Source organism: Schistocerca cancellata, chromosome 1, assembly GCF_023864275.1.
Source record: "Schistocerca cancellata isolate TAMUIC-IGC-003103 chromosome 1, iqSchCanc2.1, whole genome shotgun sequence".
Taxonomy (NCBI): Eukaryota; Metazoa; Arthropoda; class Insecta; order Orthoptera; family Acrididae; genus Schistocerca; species Schistocerca cancellata.
In genome coordinates, this window is record NC_064626.1 from 251,969,255 (window position 1) to 251,982,868 (window position 13,614).

The 13,614-nt window shown below is 38.7% G+C and overlaps 1 protein-coding gene across 1 annotated transcript in view; it reads left to right on the forward strand.

Moving 5' to 3' along the window:
- Positions 1-13,614, forward strand: part of LOC126167810 (DNA-dependent protein kinase catalytic subunit-like) — a 540,256-nt gene that overhangs the window by 377,442 nt on the left and 149,200 nt on the right. The window contains exons 36-37 of the mRNA XM_049920510.1: positions 2,613-2,811; positions 5,515-5,609. Of these exons, the coding sequence (XP_049776467.1) occupies positions 2,613-2,811; positions 5,515-5,609 (294 nt within the window). The remainder of the gene's footprint in view (positions 1-2,612; positions 2,812-5,514; positions 5,610-13,614) is intronic.

Below are 13,614 nucleotides of genomic sequence, written 5' to 3' on the forward strand. Positions count from 1 at the left end.
ACGTTAGACAGCGAGGAATCTCGATGGCGGTGCCCTCTAGAGACGGCAATAAGGAGTGGAGCGGGAAGTGGACTCAACCGCTGCCACCTGGGGCCGCGCCATGAGACGTTCGTTCGCCGCTTGAGCAATTTCGAAGGAATGGGCAATACGCAGAATGCCTTCCAATGAGGAGTTGTCCAACTTTAACGCCGTAGTGCGGACCTCAGGATCGGGCGCCAGTTGAACGACCACATCCCGAATTAACAAATCTGCATATGATGCCTTGCACTGCTGATTGGTGCACGTGAAGTTGCATTTGCGGCTGAGGCCTTGCAAATCCGTCACCCAGGAGCGGTAGGACTGACCCGGCTGCTTGTGGTATTGATGGAATTCCAAGTGAGACGCAACCACGTGGTATCGCTGGGAATAATAGTTAGTTAGCAACACACAGATCTCATGAAAGGAGAGAGCCATGGGGTCGGCCAATGGTGCTAACTTGCGGAGCAAGAAAAACATGTCCGGTGAGCCCCAAGACAAGAACGACGACCGCTCCAGAGAGTCATCCGACACCTGAAAGGCCGTGAAATGTTGCTTCAGACGATGCAGGTATGTTACCCAATCCTCTTTTGCGTCATTGAACGGTGGGAACGACGGCGGACGTTGGGACGTGTCTGAAAGCGGGGCACCTGGAGAAAGAGGTGGGAGGGAATCCCGCTTATTGGCCCTGTCCAAGAGCAACTGCAATGAGGTCTGTAAGACCTCCAACTGCTGCTGCTGCTGTCACATGAGCTGCTGCTGTTGCTCTAAGAGAGTGAGTAATTTCTCTTCCATACTCCTATGTTCCGTTTACCTCGTCGCCAAATGTAGTAACCACAACCGACAGCGGGAACGCCTTGGCCTGCGGATCGGAGCTGCCAGGCGGGGAAGCTGCCGGCGGTGAAGCAAACACCACCGGGTAAACACAGGACGAGTCGGACGACAGACCGACAACTGACAATAACTGACCACGACTGACTGAGCGACACAACAAGGAAGAGATAAACAATGGAGGCTTGTGGAAACCACAACACCAAACACCAAACATAAATCCACTCGGAACCAGAGCCAGGCAAATGTCAACAACGAGCAACGACCAGAACGTAGTACCGCTGAGATAGAAACGCAATCCAGAGCAAGTACCAGACTGGCTGGACTAGGACAGAGCGGGTCCCTATATACGAAACCGGAGGAAGCGGCTATTGGCCACTGTCTGCACGTGGCTTAGCGGTGGCGCCCTCGCTGCGTGGTGCCCTCTATGGGCTGACCACGTCCATTTGTTCTGCCTCGTGTTCGACTTCCACGGTGGAAGGTACTAGACATATCATGTTTGAAAGAGTATTGTCCTGTTGAAAAATGTCATGATACTTTCACATGGGAGGTACAATCACATTGGAAGAATGGCACATCTTTTCACGACACCACCATGCATGCCAATCTTGATCATCGAGGATAGTGCAGAACCGTGATTCTTCGATGAACAGACTGTGACCCACTTCATCAGCCATCTGTGCTTTGTGTTTACAGTGGCTCCCTAGATGCATTTGTTTTTAATGTAGCATTAACAACAACCTACACCTGGGATGCTAATTCCATAGTCCATCTGCTGCTGGTCTGTGCCCAATAGTGCAGGATGACACAGAGTGTTGCAGGGAGTCCATTTCTTGTTGTCAGATGGCAGGTGTAGTTGTGAAGGGGTGGCCATGTGCTTGGTGCACAGTATGGTGTTCCTCTCTCTGGGTTCAGACATGTTTCACCAGAACCTTGGCAATGAATATGCCTGCCCTTACATTCCCTTGCAGTCCAACACTGGGCCATTGCCACATCCAAATGCCTCACAAATCTGGGTATTACACAAGTTGACCAGGGTATCTCTGCATCCTTCACTGTGATCATTCAATTTCTGATGATATTCATGCCCCATATATAGCTTACCAGGTCGGGTAACACTACTAAAAGAGAACAACACTACATTTCACGGAGAAATGCAGTCCTAATACTTTAATACCCTAATAAACATAATTATGTAGCTGAATCTGTGAAACAGTATAAAATGGTATTCAAAGTGTACACTTTCTTCACAAAGTGAAGGTTATGAGGTACAGAGTGTAGTTAATCATTTAATGATCTGATAGTGTGTGTGAGAGGGGTGGGGATAACATGGCAATAAAATGTGACTGATGTGATGAATGAAAATAGTTTTGATTCTAATCGTGCCAGTCAGAATTCTTGATGCATCATCATCATCATCATCATCATCATCATCATCATCATCAGTTTTCTGCTATATAGAAGGTCCTTTGCCTCTCCATTTTCTGCGATCCATTGCTTTCTTCTTAAGGCTGCTGTATTTGTACCATCCTTCACTTTATCCAGTATCTGAAATCTTTTCCCTCCTCGCTTCCTTTTCCCTTCTACATAACCTTCTAAAGCTAATTATTGGTGCATCTTCTGCAAATTTGAAGAACTCTTGATGCACCTTCTTCAAATCATAATGTACAGAATATTTTCCTTCGTCTGTTTCTTCTGCCTGAGGTGCACAAAATCCTTCATGTGTATGTAGTGAATGTTATATTTCTTTTGTGTCTTAATTTAAGGTTGTATACGGGCCTTGGAGATTGGAACTCTGTCCAAGGAATATTTCGAAACAGTTTGGAAACATCTGAAAACTTGAAAAAGGCTCTTGTATGTCAAGCAGACATGGAATGGAAACCTGCAAGTTTGCATTATCGTAATGCTTTAAAGGACACATCATGTGAAGACCTACAGGACTTCTGTCGTAGCTCGTATTACAAGGTACAGCTTTGGTGTTACTTTCTTTTTTATCTTTCAAAAGTATAAAATACATTTGATAACATAAAAAAATTATGATAAATAATGTCTCGGCTGTACTCACCTTTAGAAAATACTTGGTATTAACTCTTGAAATTATTAATTCCTTCCACGGGGATGAGAGGAGGATAGGTTGGAGAAGGTTGAAAGGGAACGCAGGTCACTCAGATCCCAGATGAGAGGATCCACCTCTTGAGAGGACAAGGGGAGAAAAAGGAGGAGACACATCAGAGAATGGAGTTGGGAGGAAAAGTTCATTGGTAAGCACTGTTCCAACTTTCAGGCTAAAGAGGATTAGAACAGAGTGGGAAGTAAATATAGATATGAGCAATGAATAGTGTGATTACACCTATGGTGGTGAAAAATGAGAAAGAATGGAGGAAGGAGAACAAAAATGAAAATGTAATAGCAAGAAATAAAGTAATGAGACATAATAATAATAAAAAAAAAATAAAAGAAGATTATGATAATGATAGAAGACAATGGAGAGTGTCCTAACAGAGGTTAAGTCTAGGAGGGTGTCGGGTTAAGGTGATCTATTTGAGGGCACGTGTCTATCTTTGGAATTCAGGGAAACTAGTATCAGGTGGGAGTATCGGGGTAGCCCTTAGGATGAAGAGGCATCTACATGTACGTGTTCATTTACACCTACATGCATGCTGTGCAAGCAACAATATGGCATGGCGATGTGTACATTGCACCACTACTGATCATTTCCTTTCCTGTCCCATTTGCAGAGAGAGCAGTGGAGAAGTGACTGTCTACATGCCTCCATATTAGCCCTAGTTTCTCTTATCTTATGTTCATGGTTCTGACACGAAATGTACATTGGCGGCATTAGGATTGTTCTGCAATCAGTTTCAGTGCCAGATCGGTAAATTTTCTCAATAGCGTACCTTGAAAAGAGCGCTGCCTCTCCTTCAGGAAGTCACATTTGAGTTCCAGAAGAATCACTATAATACTTTCTTGCTGATTAAACCTACTGCTAACAAATCTAGCAGTGCACCTTTGAATTGCTTTGATGTCTCTCTTTAATCTTTCCTGGTAGGGGTCCCAGACACTCAAGCAGTATTCAAGGATGGGTTGCACTAGTGTAGCATTCAGGTCTTTCCTGTCATACAGAAGAGTGTTATCTTTTATTGCTTTTACTTTTTTGTTCCCCTCTTTTCCTTCTTTCTATTTTTTTTCCATCCCTACTTCTTTACTTCAATATTCATTTCTCTTCATATAATCCATCTTTACTTCTCATTATGTCCTGACAACAGATGGGTGACTATCGACCTTACGTCTGAGTGATAAGCCCTCCCTTTTTAACCATTCCCAATATGGTGGAAACAATCATTGTCAAAGCCAGGATAGTGTGTGCAATTTTGTGTGTATGTGTGTGTGTGTGTGTGTGTGTGTGTGTGTGTGTGTGTCAGCAGCAGTAAATGCTTCATCTGCAGAAATGCTTTGGCACAGCATTTCTGTACCTTATATTATTTATTTCACAACAAATATCAGAATGTGTCACATATTTGCTCCTCAGTTTTTTTCTCTGTCCTGGCAAATCAACTCCTCACTAGAGTGCAATATGTAATGAGACTACAGTAATAGAACATTCTTATCCATTTGTGCATGGGTAATGTCTAGTCAAAGAAACATTGACTATGAGATTAGATTACATTAACTGTATATTCCATAGATTTATAGCAATGAAATACTTGTGGATGTACAACAAATGAGAAAATCAAAATAAATATGTTAGACAAGATTTCTTGTGCTAGTATTTAATGCCAATTCCACAGATTCTAAGTCAAATACAAGTAAATATATACATAAAAAACACATAAAAATTCCAAGATGGTCATAGAAATGTATGATGTCAAAAGAAAACGATTATAACATTTGTTTATAATTAAATATTACTGCAATTTAGAAAGACGCAAACAGAATATTTTACACTAAATGTATATCAATTATTAGTTCTGATACTACCTATTAATTCGTCGATAGCCGAAGAAGAGCTGACCAGCAGTAACCCCGAAAGACAGTGGTTGTACTATATTTTATTAGCAACTAATCTTGTCATTGTTGATTGAAATTATTAAAAATAAGTGTTCTTTAATAGTACTGCTAAGTTATTAACTATGGGGTTATTATTTGTAGTGTTGATTCTATGAAGTGAATATTTGGTTGAAAAATTAGGATATTATTTGTAATGGATTTTCTTAAGAATGTATTTAAAATAGTTTTCACAAAATGGGTAATTTTAAAGAAAGTTACATTTTTTGGCCGTATCTCGTATCAAATCCGGACTTATAATTAAGGAAGTTTGTACTTCTAAGTTCTGTCTCTGTTGCTTCATAATAGTAATTAGACACACATTTACTGAATGAAAATGGCAACAATCCTTCTTTGAAGGTGAAGGTGGAAAAGGAAGTAAGAAGAGAGAAAATGGAAAGAGGGTTGAATAATATGAAGACAAAAGGTGAAACCACCTATAGATATAACTTCATACAATTTTGTAATTTATTGTAGAATTAGCAAGGATGGTGCATTCATCAGAAATATAAGTTTTAATAAATTCAGTTTAATGTCATATGTAGTTTTCAAGTGTACAAAATGAAAATTGCTAGCCTGTGTTATTTATAATACATCATTTTAATCTTAATTAATATTCTTCAGTGCCTGGCTCATCTCTCCTCGTGGGATAGCATCAGTGCTGAAATAAGGCATAATGAGCTAAACAATAATTGGAATGAGGTTTGGTCTGAACCATGGTAAGTTACATGTGATGTCTGCACAAGAAATCACTAAAATAATTGTTTATGTATTATTTTCTTTCTTTTAATTATTTGTTTAGCCTCTATGTAACAAATATATTGATGCAGGATTTGAGAAGTATTGTTAAGTGGAAAAAATATAAAGGCAACAACAGTATATACAAATGATTAATGTAGAAATTAAAGGTAACAGTGAGATATGCAGCATGCAGAATATAATGCGCTGCCACTGACACTGCTGATAACAGTATCGCTGAAAATATTCTCTTCTGTTCATATGTTCAGTGAAAACATGTAACTTTGATTTTATTCTTGATGTCCAAAATGAGACATTTCTGAAGTAATCTTAATATGTTACAAAGTTTATTTAAAAATTTTTACATGGTATTCCCACCCAAAATAAGCATCAATTGGTGCTTGTAAGAATATTGTGTTTGAGGCCTGATAAAACTTATGATTGTCAAATTCCCACTGACACAGCTGATTGTCCTCTGCTTCATAATAGGTTGAAGTTCGTCAACACTGCTTTGTTTGCCATTCACTACCCAGTAGTTATCATGAAACTAGTTGCCTGTTTCCTTTAAACTTACTCTAATTTGGCTATGTCTAATATGAATGAACTTGGGCTCATTGCTCTAACTCCCATTTTCAATGTATATTACTTTTACAGACCAAGAACAGGAGTAGACAAAGTGCTGAACACTGTGGCACAGTGCATCTAACTTTTCACTCTCTGAGTTGAATCTTATTCCTGTTGCCTAGGTTGCTAATGTTAAGATAGGACTCCAACCAGGCAAAAGAATGCCCCCAATGTCACACAACCCTAGTTTCCCTGGCAGAACTCTGTAATCCACACAGTCCCAAGCCCTTAGTAAGATTACAGATAATATGAACTGGGTAATATTTTGTTTTTAGCTCTACTAAGATTAAGCTTGTGATATCATATAATGCTGTCTCAGCACAGAAGCCTTTAAGAAAGCCAAATGGAGATTTTCAGAAACTTATTCTCAGGGAGATTGTTGAGCATTCTGTCATAGGAAACTAACCCAAAAACTTTGGACTATGTGCAGAGGAGGGAGATGGTTCCATAAAGGGTGGCACTGTTAAGTCAGCATGAGATCCTAGCACTCTGGCTGAGACACCATCGTTGGCAGAATAGCGTCTGCCTTTCAACTACCTAACAATATTTTTGTCCTTTTCAAGAGATGATTTGGCAAAATTTTACAGAAGCTGATGGGGCATGCATGCCTGTCCAAATAAATCCTATGAATTTGCTTTTTGTCGACAAATTTTTGTACCTGTGTTTTCAACCACTATTAGGGAAAAAAAGTCCACTGAACCTAGCAGTCAACAAATTTGAACTTCATTGTTTCACTACTGCTGTCCTCCAAGACTAAAACATCATTTTCATTGCTAAGTTTATTCACTTCCTCTCCTACTCTAGTTGTGTGTGTACAGATTGTGGAGTTTTTTTTCCCCTCTCTCCATAGTACACGGTCTCTGCTCTTTCAGTTGCACGCTGAATAATTTTGCAATACTGTTTGTACTGCATTCTTAAATCTTGATTAGAGCTAGTCCTCTACACCAACTACAGCTCCCTCCTCATAATGCAATACACCCAATTTGCATGTTTGCCCCCCTTCTTCTAGGCATCCACTCAAATAGCCCCTGACATCTCGTAAAGAAAAACTGGATTAATAATTTTGCAACAACACCTCCACAAAAGAATTAAATTTTTGTCTTGAGTAAACTACTTCCCATTTTTCAACCTACAAATTCTCCCTAAATAATGTTAGTCGACATTTGCCATCCTGTGGAAATTTCCTTCTCTTCTATTCATATGATTTATGGGGGTGCTTTATTGCTGCTATCCAACCACTGTGACCAGATGAAGCATTTATTGTGGCGTCCATTTTAATTGATCTGAAATATTAATATCACCTTCTTCTGAAAGCTAATTGTTCAGAAGTGAGATACATCAGTGACTACAGCAAAAGCAGAGTAAGGCAGATAAATTTCTTCTGTTACCTGTTTTTTAGTTGTCAGGTGCAGAGCCGTTGTTGCATAGCAAATAAGATTGGTGCCAGTTGACCATGATAACCTAACATGACGCAGTGATTAGTGTTGCATTGATCGTGACAAAATATTTAGACTGCCAGGTTCAGTTTATAGAGTGCAAATTTGCACATAATGCCACATGAATAGTGCTCATATCAGTATGTCACGAAATCAATCTCATCCCAACGTGATGGAAACTGAAACATAGAAAAAATGTCTGGGCATATCACTAGTGACAGTAGTTCTGTTTATGATAAAATAAACAATAAAATGTATCTAAATACAATGCTTATGATTCATAACAAAACAAGTACAGGAAAAGACTTCCTTACATTCAGCAGGATGGAGATGGAAAGGGAAACACACAAGTCAGGAGCTGATACATGCCTAAAAATTTATGATTAAAAATACTTAAAGGGTATTAAAAGGGGGGGGGGAATTGAGGTTTAGGGTTAAGCATACTAAATTAATTCATCACACATACCAATCTCCGCCCCCCCCCCCCCCTTACCCCTTTCCCTTTAGGAATATTGCCATAGGGGCAAACCAAAGATGGACGTCATTTACACAAGTTTTCCTCAATCAGACCTATCCAAGATGAAATCTAAATTGAAATTGCCACATACAACCACTCCCCAGGTATTTCTACTAAGTCTTATTAATACCCCCAAAAACTGTTAAACAAAGTTCAAGACACTTCTCACTGGGGTCCCATAGACTTTCAGAACCACTATGTGGCATGTTTCCAAGTGCGTTACTGAAGTGCAGCACAGTGTAGTATTACAGGAGGTCTATGGGCTGAGAGTTTACTTTATCCTCAGTGTGTATAACCACTCCCCCTTTTCTCATATTGCGCTCACACAATGTGATACCCACTTGCATCCATCTAGGTGCATCTGTTCAATTTCTGTGACTTCCAAATGATGCTCTGTCACACAGAGCACAACAGCAAAAAAAAAAAAAAAAAAGATTTTTCAGTGTCCTACATTGATTTTTCCCACTTAACAAGCTTTACATTTTCTTATGGAGAAGTCTAAACATATTATGGTTTTTACGCTATGTACTGGCAAGCTGCCTTCTTCTTCTTCTTCTTCTTCTTCTTCTTCTTCATCATCTTCATCTTTTTCTCCAAATAATTGTTCTGACTCTGTCATTAGTAATTTTGCAGCTCTGTTTTTTTCAAATACATTCACACCCTCCTAGACTTAACCTCTGTTAAGACACTCTCCATTGTCTTCTATCATTACCATAATCTTCTTTTATTTTTATACAGGCAGTGTTCTTGTTACACTGAGCAAGCAATTTCTTTACCAGAAACATTCAGCAGACCACATTGCTTAGATAGAAATTCTGGTTAACCCATAAAAAAGCTTTGAATCTGTTGCTAGATAAACTGGCAAATTATTTATAAATACCATCAAACGGGGTGATTTTGGACACCGGAGCGAATTCAGACAGTATGGCTTATTTACTCTTTGTTAGTGCATAGAAAGAAAGAGTTACTTATTTTAACGTCCGTGCGCCAGTTGTTTTAAGCGCAAGATTGCGTTTATCGCTTTAGCAAACTTTTATTTTCCGTCAGTTGTTTCCATAGGTGAATAATTGATGAACAGTCTCAGTATTAAAAATCCATGCACTATCATAAAGTGGAAACTTTCTATTGTTGTGCCGAGCAGGAAGTTATTGTAACCATAATTGTCGACATGCTCAGTAGCTAACTGCATTGAGACAATTTCTGTAAAAGTTTGTCGAGTTTCTCGTGCAAGGTTATAAAATAACGACAGTTTTTGTAAAACTGTGTACTGTGTGGGGTGATTTCGGACAACATCAAGAATGTATAAGAGGAGGAGAGGTGCTACAGTATGGTGTAATTATGACCTGGAACTTTTAGATAAAGCTGTTCATGATATTCAGAGTGGTAAATTATCATACAGAAAAGCATGTGTTTTGTATGGTATACCTAAATCAACCCTACAAAATAAAGTGCAGGAGGCTCATCCGAAAAAAATGGGAGGACAGCCAGTGCTAAATAAAGAAGAAGAAGAAGAAATGTTGAAGCATGGTATCTTGAGGGCTGCATATTGGGGATTTCCCTTCACCAAATTGGATATTAGATATTTAGTTAAAGGTTACCTTGATAAATCTAGCCAAAAAGAGAAGAAATTTTGTAATAATTTGCCAGGAGAAGAACGGTTGCATGTATTCCTCAAACGACAGTCAGAGTATCTTTCCGTTCGCTTAAGCAAAAAAAATTAAATGAGCTCATGCAGAAGTGAACAAAGAGACTGTTTATTCAAATTCTTGCAAAATAAAAACTTATGAAATGATATAATGAATTTTATATATTACAGATATCACTTATTCGTAACAAAGGGCTATCTTAAAATGTGTAAAATGTCACCAAAATCAAATAAAAAGCATGTAGAATTTAAAAAAAAAGAAAAAAAGGCAGTAACTGTCTGAACTCGTCCTCTATATACTGTAACTTTGGACAGATATTTAAAATACACATGTGTCCGCAATCACCCCAGTCCATGGGGTGACTTCGGGCACTTTATTTAACTGCCTCAGATAAATATACATACGCTTTCTGGTTCTGGGATATTTTATTTGTTACACATATACCCTACCGCTTCCATAACAATCAATTTAATCTAACAATATATATGAAAGTTACAATCTAAATAACAACAAAACTGTCCGAAATCACCCCATTTGATGGTATTAGGAAAAGTGATGGCCCTAAAGCGAAACCTGGGTAATATGTTATAATTTTTTCTAATTGTTGAGATATATATGAGAACAAACTTCTAGCTGTTGTAGAGGAGATTTATATATAAAGTCTGCATATGAAGATATGTCTAGAAATGGTCCACTTCCATGTTACAAGGAGAACTCAATGTATTAACATTTTTAGTTATTCCACAATTGATGTTTTTTATGTTGTCAACTGTAAAAATTAGACTATGATGACCACAATATTCAAAGTACAAGTTGTGATACATTCCATCAACTATAATTACATATTGTAGTGAATCATTTGTGTCATATCCATAACCCATGCAAATATCTTTACCTCCAACTGTATACCAGTTTTGTGAACAAGACTCATCATTTAGTACTTTCACAAAAAAGGTCAAATCCTCAGATCTCGATGGTTGATCTGCTGGTCCACTTCAACATGTCCATCTTTGCTAGATTGTCATGATCTTGGATATAATCTGCAAATGTCTATCAGGGGAGATACTGTGACATCAGGTGACCATACGGTTCATGTTGTGTAAGTAATCAGTAAGAGTACCTATGATATAGAAAAACTACAGTGTGACAGATAAAAAATGATTACTTGTAACATGGACACATACCACTGAGGAAATAGATTCTTATGTGAAACTTTGTCTTCTGTCACCTCTGTGTCCTCTAGAAGTGTCCAATTGAAACTAGGGTATTGCATTCATACGGCATTACTGGGCCGCCATTCATTTCAGATCCCTCAGTTTAGATACAGCTCAATTTTGCACAGGTGTGAGACAACAGGTGGGTGGCCCTTCCATATAGCTAAGGAAATGTGGTGATTGGTTCCGTATTGCAGCCACATTGAAGAGGCTGGAATGCATTTTGAATTGAGATTTATTTTTAGTTGTAGTATTTCCATGTTTTATGAATAAATTCCTGGAATCCTCTAAGTATCACCACAGCGATTTAATATGATGTTGTATAAACAATATTAAAGTGATTATTGATTGTACAGTGTTAGTTAAAGCCATTGAGTTTGTTGTATAACTGTACACACCAGTCTGGACTACAAAGCACATTCAAAATTTGGACTCACTAAAATGGGAGCACTACTTAAGGCAAGTATGAGAACATCAAATGTCACCTGCTGGGTATCAGTTCTCTGAAAGACTTCCCCTTCATGATGCTGCTGACTCAAGGGGTCCACTAGTGGGCGAAATTTGTTATAAATTTCCTAAAGAAATTTATTACATTGATGAATCAAGTTATACCTTTCTCAATTTTATGTTGAGGGAAAATTCTGGATAGCTTTGGTTCACTCATGACTAGTTTACACACCAGCGGAAGGAATAAATGTCCTAAAAAAGCAATTTCCTGAGGGCAGAGATCAACTTTGGTTGGTTTAACTGTCAAGCTTGCTTGACACCAACGAACGAAAACTTGCCTGACATTTTCCAAATGTTCCTGCGATGTGTTAATGCTACATCATCCAGATAGTTATAAACACAGTTAAACTTAAGATTGTCCAAAACTGCATCCGTAGATAACCCAAATGGAACACAACTGAATTCAAGTAAATTCTAACTGATTCAAAATGCTATAAGGGATTTAGAGTCTTTTGCTAGGTCGACCTGATGATAAGCTTGGTTAAGTTCTGACACAGTAAAATAATTCTTTTCAGTGAGCCATGTGAAACAGTTGTCTAAATATGACAACAGAATTGACTGCAAAATCACCTTTTAATTCAGGGCACCATAATCTATGACCAGCCAATAACCCGTGCCATTCCGCTTTGGCACCGAAAAAATGGACAAAGCATAGATCAGTGACTTAATTATCTTCAGCGAGCAGCTTATCATTACTCTGATGGAGCTCTTTCACCTTTGGAGGGGACAACTGATATGGTGCTTGGCAAACAGGTTTACTATCTGTCAACTGTATCTGATATTGAACCTTATTCGCAACCCCCAAGCTGTCGGTTAGTACATTAAGAAACTACTTAAGCCCCTTGTTTCAGATGAGCAACATAAAAGTCAACAAAATTACTGGGGACATATTAACGTCTTGGGTACAATTATGCTCTCACAAGCTACAAATCAAAGCGGGCTGAAATCTGAAATAGGACTGCGTGCCCAGTAATCAACCAGAACGTAGGTAGCCCTCTCAATAAAGTTACAACCTACTAAAACGTTAATGGAAAATCTGCTGACAATATCAAAATTTACTGAGTGTGATAACCCCTGAATTCTCACACTACCGTGCGCACAGCGTACTAATGGCTGTTCCTTTCCATTGACCACACAGTACTGCTCATTAGACTAGTTGTAAAGACAGCAAATACATATATTGCAGCACTTCAGATATCAGTCACAGTCTGGGATCAAAATATTACTGCTCGAGTCTAATAAGATGCACACAGGTTCGTGATTAATAGCAGCACAGACAAACAGTAGAAACTGTTTTGTAGTTGTACTCAACTTACTACATACCTTCATCGGCAACTCCTTTGTATGCCAGCCCGTGTTCCTTTGGCACCGGCTGTTTCAAAATTTCAGAAGTCCATTTGGATACTCTCGAACATTTGGGCTTTCCACAATGATAACAATTTCTAGTGTATGTGGGTCGAGTCATTCTTGCCGGCCACTGTGGCCAAGTGGTTCTAGGCGCTTCAGTCCAGAGCCGTGTGATTGCTATGGTCGCAGGTTCGAATCCTGCCTTGGGCATGGATGTGTGTCATGTCCTTAGGTTAGTTAGGTTTAAGTAGTTCTAAGTTTTAGGGGACTGATGACTTCAGATGTTAAGTCCCTTAGTGCTTAGAGCCATTTGAGTCACTCTCTTTCTTGTGGGCTCTTCAAGTTTTAAAGGACAACAGATTAGCCTGACCCCTGGCATCCCATCTTTCAAGGTCAGCAAAAGTACTGGGTTTATCGCTAAACGCTATATGTGAATGTTCTTCAGGTCATATTCCCTCTCTTTCACTTCAGTACTTGCTCAATGTACTGAATGAATAATTCGTTTCCTCTACTCAAACAATCCCAAGTTAAAGAATATATCATTTGAAAAATAATTGAATAGGCAGTTCTAAGTATATCCACATGGTTTTGTAATTGACTGGAGAACCACAAGAACTTAACAGTTTAGTAACCATCTTCGATAAGTAAACTGCCAAAACTCTGAATTATGGTCAGAATGTGGTTAGGTAATATAC